Below are 10,596 nucleotides of genomic sequence, written 5' to 3'. Positions count from 1 at the left end.
TTGAAAAGTGCCCGAGCTAAGAAACATTATAAAATGTTTCTGGCTTCGTCCCTGCATACTGGTACAATACCAACAACCCCATATATGTATGTAACGAAGATCCAATCCATCATACAAAACATGTAAATTTCCAAATTAATGCCAACATTTTTGTGTGATGCAAAAGGTCATTGAAGGTATAAAACAATAATGCTTCCAAATTCTACATCCAAAATCCTTTTTCTTTTTCTCTAATTTTTCTAGAGATACAAAATCTGAGTTTTTCTGCCATTGGCAAAAATCTTACAGATTGATGTTAAGATAGTTCCAACAGTACATCAAAGATGATTGAAAAATTGATGGGCAATAAAATCTCTTTCAAACATCAAGTGGAGGGTATAAACTTTGCTCCTCACGAAGAGGGCCTTTGGCATGCAGAAAACAATTGCCAACTAATGAAAGCCATACTCAAAGACGTGAACAGTTCGAAGCCTACCACCTTCGGGAAGTGCCATCCCAATCCTCGCCTTAGATAGCTGCCGAGATTTAGCCAACCAAAAAACGAAAAATTATCTAGTATTCATTGCAAAGGCGGCCATGTATAGAGAAAATGATGTCATGGAGAAAGTTAAAACAGACCTTGTAATGGATGGCATGGTAGCAACAATTCCGGCACATGCGTATATTATGGGAATCAAAGTCTTGGGCTTGTTTTTGCGAAGCCACATTAAAGATCCCAATGCAGCAAGAGATATACTTAACACCTGAATTGATAAAAGGATAGAGATAAATTCTAGCCGTTACATGGTCCTTTTTTTCTCATTTGTGAAAGCACTTAGAAACAAACTACTGATATAACATCGAGAATGCGGACAAGCTGGTCACAAAAGAAATGTTCCAATCATTGAAGAAATATACATACCAAATTAGCATTTGCTTCCAAGCCTTGTAGAATGAAATCCCAAGTGAATTCTAGTCCTCTAGCTCCCACCCAAAGGGGTGCCAATCTATGTAGAACCGAATCAGCAAATGCCCATCCTATCAACATAAAAGAAAGAAGCCATAGTGCTCAAGAATTAAGAAAAGTGAAAAGAACCATATTCGCTAAGACACTTCATTCTTCTTGAAATACCCATGTTCGACATATGAATGTGGGATATAAGCTTAGAGGATGCTCCAAATACATAGAAAAACTTAGAAAATACGTTGGATAGATGCAAAACTTGGAAAAATCTAAGCACATCTGTATCTGATGCAACCCGTATTCAACACTCACACCTGAGTTCGAGTAAACAGAGCATTTCATTGCCACATTTTCAAATATAAGTTCATTCATCTACTAGTAAGACCAAATTTCAAAGATTCACATTATTTTCAAATATAAGTTCATTCATCTACTAGTAAGACCAAATTTCAAAGATTCACATTATTTTCAAGTAAGATGACCAAGTCAATCTCACTCACCAAGTCCAACAGCTTGAAATTTATGATTTTGAGAGATGTTCCTATGAGTCAACTGTGTTAAGGCAAAATAAAGGCCAGCAACATCTATAAAACCAATCACTGCCTTCAAAAGTTCCTGAAAATATGAAAACAATACAAATTGTGATAAGTTGAAATTCATAGATTGTTTCCAAAAATGACTCATAGTACTACTACATGGCACACGCTACATCCGTAACATACATCATGCAACTATAAATAAGAAAGAGGTACTAATTTTCAAAATATTTTCTAACTTTAGAATATGATTATCTTCAACTACATCACAAAAAAACAATCCGCCCAATATCTACGTTCTTCCATGTAAATTCCAATTTAAGAACTACAGAAACAGAAGTACCTGGTACGGATCGAAGCCGTCATTCTCAGAAACCTTCAAAAACGTTGCGAGACAAACAAGCTGCCACCATATTAAAGCCAAAAGAAAAAAAAAAATAACAATCCAAATAGAGTGACGAGAAACACAAGAGTAAAGATTTTTAGCACGTACTCACCTTTACCAAAGCAGTTCCAAGATAAACAAGGGCAGCTTTAACAGAAGTACCAAGAGTATCATACTCCGATCTACATAAACATGATTTACTATTAAAGACACTGATTCATAAATTAACATCGCCATAATTATATTAGAAAGTAAAAAATTCCTTCAACATAATATTTTTCAGCATTTTAATCAAACTAATTAAACATTTCGCTCTAGATCTTAGTTCACTTTAGCAATTACTACTTAACAGTGGAATTTTTTCTAAAGAAACATTTTTTATCGAAACAGCTTCTGTTTTTCATTCAAATTTTGAATTGAACACCAGATCGGTATTAATTTATTATTAAATTACAAAAATTAAACGATATTAAAAAATGTTTTAATCGATTAACAAATCACAAAAATTACATGAAAATGAGGCAAAAAAAGAGAGGAAGAAGGGACATTACAAGGGAGTGGCGGAGTAGTAGACGGCGTGAGGACCGAAAGTGAGGATCGCACAGTTGAAGAAGTGAAACATCGTCATTTTTCTTCGTATTTTTTGGCCCCAATTTTCGATCTGAATCTGCGATGAGCAGATGGTTTTGTTTTTGTTTGATTGTATCTGTTTAGGGCCTTCAATAAGCCCTGAAAATACCGATTTGTATATCATGGGCAATGGGCCTTTGGGACTACAAATTTTATGTGTGCTTTAACTTTTTCAGGTGAATTCATCTAAAGTCACTGAATTATTAGTATTTACATTTTGGTCACTTAACTTCAAAAAGTTACAAAATAGTCACTGAACTATTCAAAAGTTTTCAGTTAAGTCACTGGATGGTTAAGTCTGGCTGGCAAGCTCCAAGTGACGATTCGACAATCGGTACAATGGAACAGTACCCATCGACAAGTAGTAAAACATATCACAAATCCAAGCCGATCTGATGATCGGTGTTGAAGATTGAAGAAGAAAGCTATTTGGCTTTTGGTTCGCATATTTGTTACGTTCAAAGTTGTTTCATGAAACAAAAAAACTAAATTGTAGAAGAGAAGGTGAAGTTTACCCTTTCAATTGGTGTCAATAGTGAGAATGGAGAAGGCTATACAATGGCGATTTTAACAACTCGATGACTTAAACGAAAATTTTCGAATAACTTGGTGAACATTTTTGTAACTTTTTAAAATTGAATGACTAAAGCGTAAACTTACCAATAGTTTAATAACTTTAATATACTCTACCTTAACTTTTTGCACCCATTGTGTTAGCTAAAAGTTATTTTCTAAAATTTACATGCTTCTAATATATAATATGGAAAATTAGTTACTGGGCTCGTTCCGGTAGATACTTTAATTAAAAAAAAGAGATTATGTATCCTAAAATTTATTTTAGTTTTTTAAAATAAGTTCTTTAATTAAATTATTTTTCACTCTTTAATTTAATAAAATTGAATGAATGAAGATTAACAATATCTACACGATTAAATTTTGAATTTTATCATACATAAATATTATATGTAGATTCTCTAAATTATTTTGGATTTAAGTATTATAATATGTGAGATATGTCCATATTAGATTTGTACGCGGATCAAATTGGGTTAGACTTATATTAATTTTCTTCCCCCAAACTAAACTCAGCCCACCAATATTTAATTTTTTTTTACTTTATTAAATGATTTAATTAAAATAATATTAACACAAAATTTAACAAAATTATAATAAATCGAACTTAACATTCAATATAATCTAAACTAATATACTAAAATCAAACATAAAACTTAATATAATCTATCTAATATTACATAATTGACTAAAATTATGTTTATTAGATTGAAAATTTAAGTTTTAAGATTAATGAGTTTTGGACTTTGCGTTGTGTACTTGAGTTTGGGTTTATTGGCATCATATTTATAAATAGAGTTAATTTCATCAAACATTCTTAGATTATAACCATAATTTTATATTAGTTTTTAAATTTTAAATTGTTTTAATTACATCCCTAAACTATTGATGTTAATCAATTAGGTCATTCTGTCACTAAAATCATTAATTTAATTGTTAAATGACATGACCGATATTATGTGAAATGATTTAAAATGAAAAATTTAAGAAAAAAATGAATACCGTAAAAATTGATGTTCTAGAAATCTTTGTTTTAAGATTTTTGAAGCATTTACAGAAGCTTTATTGTTCATATATTTTTTTTCAATTTTACTTTATTTTTAGTTGTTACGTTTAAAAGTTACGTGATAACGTTCCATTTCTTTAAATTTCTCATTTGAAATTTAGCTATATAGGATTTGATGTGTCATTTAACAGTTTTAATAACAAAAAGGACTTAATTGATATAACATTGATAGTTTGGGATGTAATTAGAATATTTTGAAGTTTGGAGATAGCTCTTATAAATATATAATATATATAATTATTACATCTCGGGCTGGGGCAAGCCTAATAATTATGCCCAAGGCTTGACCCAAATAAACATGGGTCTTAAATTTTACCCAATTCTATTTTTCGAGCCTCATATTTTTACTTAAAACCTTCCATATTTCAGGTAGGCCTTTAAAGTTTGGACAGATAACTTGACTCATGAACAAGTGTAGTCCAAATTTATTTTAGTCTGGATCTAGATATATTTCAATTTTCAGTCCGTTGTGCTTTTTATTAAGTTAATTTTATTTTTAGTCGATTATACATGTATTATCATACAATCAATCAAACTATTGATCTAGAAGTAAAATACATTAAATTTAGAGATCAAATATGAATAACCCAATTCCCATTACATTATAAAAAAAATTGTACGAAATTTGAATGTACCAACATATAATATAACATCGTGAAACATAAATCAAATCAGATTTGAGTTTTGAATACTGAAAATCAAACTCGATACATATTCTAAACATACCAATTTCTTTTTAACCACAGAAAGTCATTATTAGAATTTAATATTTTGGTCCAAAACATTTGAAATGAGATTGTAATTTCAACCATATATGCTTGTGCTTGATCACCCCCTTCTTCTTCCAAAGCTACATTTGGATTTAATCTGTTTAATTGGATTTTAGCAATTTATTTTCATATTTGATTTTTTCCTCCCAAAGCGACAAATATAAAACGATGAAATGAATGAAGTCCCAAATGAAAGCCTCAGTCGGCCGGCCGGTTGGCCTGATGTTTTAAAATGCCGCAATTGGCGGTCGGCAGCAGATCCCACTTACTAATAAAAGAAAAATTGATCATTCAAAATTCAACACTCTTTATTATTTACTATTTTTTTGTCATTTTCTGATGACTATTTCACAAAGGGAAATAATGTTGCATTAAGCAACAAAAATAAGTAGCATATGGAGTAGTTTTGTTTTGGTCAAATTCTTAATTTGGTCCTTCTTTTATACTTAAATTTGATATTTAGTATCTATATTTTACTTTGATATAATTTTACCTCTATTCTTTTTATAAAAACCATTCATTAGTCCAAATAGTTAATAAGTTAAAATGTTTATATGATTTTCTTCTTAAAAACACCCTTTCAATAAATAAATAAAACTTCATTATGATGAGCTAGAAGATGTCTTTTGAAGAAAAGTCCATGATGCAACTATCTATCTATCTATTTGTACTATTATTATGCCATTAACTGAGTTGTTGTCACGAGTTAATCGCACATCAACTCGGTTTTTTTTGCTAAAAAGAGAATTTTTTTACCCACTCAACTAGAAATCAACTTAGAAAATTATTTTTTTAATAAAAGAGTAACAAATATATGGGTATATATGTTTTTGGTTTTACATTAATATAAGATCTATAAAAAAAATGTTGAACCTAGAATAAGTTTAAAAATAACATGATGGGATTTTTCCCAAAGCTTCAATTTTGTCATTTCAATCAAAACTTCATTGGATGCTTACATAAATTTTACATGAGTTTTCACTTACATCGTGTATTGAGGAATGTGCTGAGTTGTTGAGTGGCACTCGGTAGTGTCAACTACATACCGCTATTGAGTTGGTTAAATACTTGCTTTATTTGATTTGGTAATTTAATAAAAAAAATCTTTGGACCTGTTTGTGTGTTGTTTTATTGGAGATATTTGGCCCATCTATGGAAAACCAATCCTTGGTATATGGAGATTGGATTTGATACGTGCGAATCAAATCTACCATTAGAATATGGAAGATCGATGAAGATTTTGTAGCTTGATTGTACTTTGATTTTTGAGATTGTAATAACTATTTCCAAGGAGTTATGTTTGTATTCACATAGATTCTATGTTAGCAAGTTAAATATGATATATGCTTCAAGGCTTGTATAGGTTTTGTATGAGAGCTTATTGAGTACATTCTAATCTGTTCATTAAGGAATTATTTTGTGAAAGAGTGCAAACCGTTAAGTATAAACAATGTTAAGTGTTTACTACCCAAGTTCTCAGGGGGAGGATTTGGAGGTAAGTGTTCTAGCATTTAAGTTCAAATGTGAAATCTCTATACTTGGAGGAGAGATGAGTGTGAATCACTTGTTGTATTCGTGATTAATGATAGTGGAATTACTCAAAAGGTGAGATCTTTATACATTTTGCCGTATTTACTAAAAAATTGATAAAGTAGCCCTTATACATCAAATCAAAGAGTAAATTCATTCTTTTTGTTAAAAATTTTATCCATTTCTACTGCTAAAAATTGGCATAGTTGATGGAAGAACCAGATAGTTACACGTGGCGTGCCAGGTGCACCTCATGTTGGCGTATATGGAATGATTTTTAACAATAGAAATGGATGAATTTTGAAGCAGAATAACCAATTTACTTTTTGATCTAACATACAAGGGGTAATTTGCTTGGTTTTTTAGTAGAGGAGGTAAAATGCAATCCAACTCCTAGTACAAGGGTTTCCATGGTACTTTTACTGGTATAATTGCTTTAGAGCCCCTTTAGAAATAGTAAGAATATAAGTTAGTAAGTTGGTAACATTTTATTTTGGCTCCCAAACATTTATAATTTACTTCTGGCTCTTGAAGAAAAAAAAATGGATTTGTCCATGCATACGAATTTGTCCAACTTGAACCAAAAGATGAAGCCAGAAATCTTTTAGGAAAAAATCTCAACTATATAACTTTTGATGGATCAAATTGTAATTTTATCATATTAATAATTTATAATTTTACAATTTTTAAAGGACTTATATTGAAATTTCACCATTTCTGAGGCTAAGGCACTTGCTTCCTTAGCACCATCCCTACTTGAATCCCTATCAATTTCAACCCCCTAAATTCAAACTAAAAATTACTCGAATAAAGATTGAAAAGGACTCCAAGTTAAAGTCAATAGAATCCAAAATAGAAAGGGTATTTTAGTTCCACATTTGAAAGCTTGACTCAATTAATATTGGGATGTTTTGATGGAATCTATTGTTGATTAGGTACTAAATTAAATTAAATTAAAAATTATTCCCAATGTGAAAAAATTTTAATTTTTCTTTTGGCATCATATGGTTTGGTCAATACTGTATTTCGCTTTCTTGAAGTTATTAATAATCACCCTACTAACTTTGACGGACCAATTAGTAAGCTCACTATGATAGTAACATACCAATATCATAATTATTCAAATCTATTTATATATAAAAATACATAAAAATAATAGGCTTAATTTATCATTTGGTACTTAAAATTGACATTTTTGTAATTTGGTTTCAAAACATTTTATTATTAATATTATATCATCTGTCACATGTCGGTCATAAATTGATTGTTTTTGCTACCTTATAAAAAAATAACATTGTTAGCATATTTGAGTATTTTGTAAAATGTTTGACAAGTTTAAATATCAAATCAAACAAAGAAAAAGATTAGGTATAAAATTAGGAAAAAAGAGTCAAGTTTAGGTACCAAATTGGACCCAAAAAAGATTAAGTACCAAGTTAAGAAAAAATATCAAGTTTAGGTACCAAATTAGGAAAAATTGTCAAGTTCAGGTACCAATGTTATATTAAGCCTAAAAAATATAAGGGTAAATTACACTCAAGGTCACTAAATTATTTAGTAAGTTTACATTTTGATCATTAAAATTTAAAAAGTTACAAAATGATCACTAACTATTTGTATGTTTTCATTTAAGTTACTAGACTATTAAGTCTTTTCTTTTAAGGTCGGGCAGCGAGCTTCGAGTGACGATTTGTCAATTGGTACGGTGGAACAATACTCATCAACGAATATAAGAACATATCTCAAATCCAAGCTGATTTAATGGTTGGTGCCGGAGATCAGAGTAGAAAATTGTTTGGATTTTTTATTTGTAAATTGGTGACATTCAAAGCTATTTCATAAAAAAAATAAATTGTAAAAGAGGAGGGAAAGTTTACCCTTTCTATTAGTGCTAGAGGTGAGAACGAAGAAGGCCATAAAGTGATAATTTTAATAGCCCTATAATTTAAATGAAAATTGTTGAATAATTTAAAAATTATTTTGTAATTTTTTGAAGTTAAATAACTAAATCATAAACAGTTTAATAATTCAATCAACATGATGCAGGTTACCCAAAATATAATATAATATATAAGATTTTTCAAGTCTCAAGGTCTGAAATCGTTTTCAATTTTGAGCTCAACAGCTAAAAAAGAATTATACTGTTAGGTGTTGTGTAGGGTTTGACTTAATTTATCTTTAGTAAATACAATTAATTTTAATTAACAATGACGTAATTAATGTTTTGTTGTCATTTTCAAAACTCAATTTTCTTTTTTATGTTTACCTAGGAACTCTCCCCTTTTAAACCTAACCCTTTGACAAAGAAAAAAAAATTGCCTACGTCCATCTAATATTAATTTCCTTTGTCATTAAGTCTTAATTAATGCAGAATGACGTAGATTTGAGTACACTAAAACACATTATCCTCTCACATTTATGAGTTGGGGAGGGGTTATGAATAGTTATAGGTATTGTATAAAATAAGATTAGATAATTCAAGTCTTTAGTGATAAAAAAGACTTAAGTTCAAATTTTAAAAGTGATAATAATGAAATGAAATAACCATGAACTTAAGAAAATTATTAACCTTCAAAATCCGTAAAACAAATATAAAAAAAAATACATTGATGATAAAATAAACATATATTGCAGATTGAGACAGAAGAAAATTCTACAGAAACCAACGGGAACGATGTGGGATAGGGAGCCATCCGGATCCAGCTCCCGCCAGGGGTTTTATTTATGCATTCACAGTAATTCATGTGATGTAATGTCGTGGAGCACGTCAGCCTAAACGGCGTTGATTTCGGTGATTCCATCCTTTCTCTTTTGTCCACTTTCTTCCCCAAATTCTCTCTAATTAAACACTGTTGGAGAAGGTGGTGGTAGTGGCCATTATATATATATATGTACATGCAAATCTCAAAGCAACACATGCCCTATAAACTAACTCACGAATCACCATGTACAACCTAATATTCTTCCACCAGGAATATACACATCCTTTTCTTTTTAACCTTCAAGAATCAAGACAAAGTATGTATGAAACCAAAACTTACCCGTACATTACCATTCACACTTTCATTCAATCGTGATAGCAAGGTTGAGTTGTTATAATTTCGAGTCTCATTTTATGTAAAATTTGTGGGTTTTTTTAATTACTTTACTATTTAGTTAGTTATTCAATTTAGTTGTTGAGCTAATTATTGAATGTATCATAATCGGGTAAAAGTATTATGAAGATTCCAATACTGGGAGTCAGATTATATTTTGTTCCTCATCTATTTGTAGTGTTAAAAATTGATATGGCTGACGGAATAGCCAGATAGTGGCACATAGTGTGCCATATGCAACTCATGCTAACGTGCAGGGACCGATTTCTAACGTACAAGGACTGATTTACTATTTTTTAAGTAAAGGAAACAAAATGTAATTTTACTCACATAAAAACACGCATGATATTTTTACAAGATATAACTTAAAAAAAAACCTTACTCGTACATTGTGTGAATATTAAGTTGACCTTTTAGTGTTATTGGTTAGAAAATCCTAAACATATAATTAGGTATAAAGCTAGGTCATTGAATATTGTTATTATTATTATTATTATTTGTGTTGTGGACAGGCATTTACCAGTAGATGACTTTAGTAATTAGCAAAAGTAATTAACATGTTTGTTCTTGCTTGTTAAGTGGGCAAACATCACACCACTAAAATACATTTATATATATATATATCATTTAAATTACAGCTATCAACTGAAGGAGGTGATCATCCATAAATAAAAAATAAACACTATTACTAAATGAGATCAATTTAAATGGCGTAGTTGTTTTCCTTATAAGAAAAAACACCCATAAAACACTAATGTTTTTTAATCGGATTGATAGTTGAATCAATCAAATCAGTAATTTTTTATTCAATTAGTTTAATTGTCGGTCTAATGATAATTAAATAAATAATAAAAAAATTATGAAAATTTTTCAATCGTTAGTTTTTCGTCCTGATATCTAATTTTTTACTGGTTCCGAGAAGGTCAATTCAACCCTTATATTTAAATAAATTTATTAGTTAATTTTCAATCTGATCTGATTCAAATAACATTTGTAAAACACAATAAGTTGTGTACATTATGTTCCAACTTCTATTTATTATTATTTTAAGTTATAAGTATAATTAAA

At 29.8% G+C, this 10,596-nt stretch overlaps 1 protein-coding gene across 2 annotated transcripts; it reads right to left on the bottom strand.

Annotated features, from left to right (window-relative positions):
- Positions 1 to 203: 203 nt before the first annotated feature.
- Positions 204 to 2,648, bottom strand: LOC107935560 (transmembrane protein 147). Of its 2 annotated transcripts, none has more exons than XM_016868187.2 (7): positions 2,416 to 2,648; positions 1,977 to 2,046; positions 1,823 to 1,882; positions 1,444 to 1,558; positions 902 to 1,017; positions 619 to 743; positions 204 to 515 (listed from the first exon to the last, which is right to left on the bottom strand). In XM_016868187.2, exons 1-7 carry the CDS (start codon positions 2,616 to 2,618, stop codon positions 392 to 394), a joined length of 813 nt encoding a protein of 270 aa, XP_016723676.2. In that variant the 5' UTR covers positions 2,619 to 2,648; the 3' UTR covers positions 204 to 391. The 2 variants fall into 2 exon arrangements, with proteins under 2 accessions (XP_016723676.2, XP_016723677.2); XM_016868188.2 differs by having other exon boundaries at positions 1,823 to 1,855; positions 2,416 to 2,635.
- Between the last annotated feature and the right edge of the window lie 7,948 nt (positions 2,649 to 10,596).

Source organism: Gossypium hirsutum, chromosome D06 (assembly GCF_007990345.1).
Source record: "Gossypium hirsutum isolate 1008001.06 chromosome D06, Gossypium_hirsutum_v2.1, whole genome shotgun sequence".
NCBI lineage: Eukaryota > Viridiplantae > Streptophyta > Magnoliopsida > Malvales > Malvaceae > Gossypium > Gossypium hirsutum.
The sequence above is the reverse complement of the archived record's forward strand: the minus strand, read 5'-3'. Positions and strand labels throughout refer to the sequence as shown.

What these genes read in the sequence shown, in the direction of transcription:
- LOC107935560 (XM_016868187.2), bottom strand. Translation starts at nt 2,618, where the DNA reads ATGATATACAAATCGGTATTTTCAGGGCTTATTGAAGGCCCTAAACAG. An exon ending in ACGGCTTCGATCCGTACCAG is followed by an intron (nt 1,559 to 1,822) that starts GTACTTCTGTTT and finishes TCATATTTTCAG; the next exon opens with GAACTTTTGAAGGCAGTGAT. An exon ending in ACCATGCCATCCATTACAAG is followed by an intron (nt 516 to 618) that starts GTCTGTTTTAAC and finishes AAATCTCGGCAG; the next exon opens with CTATCTAAGGCGAGGATTGG.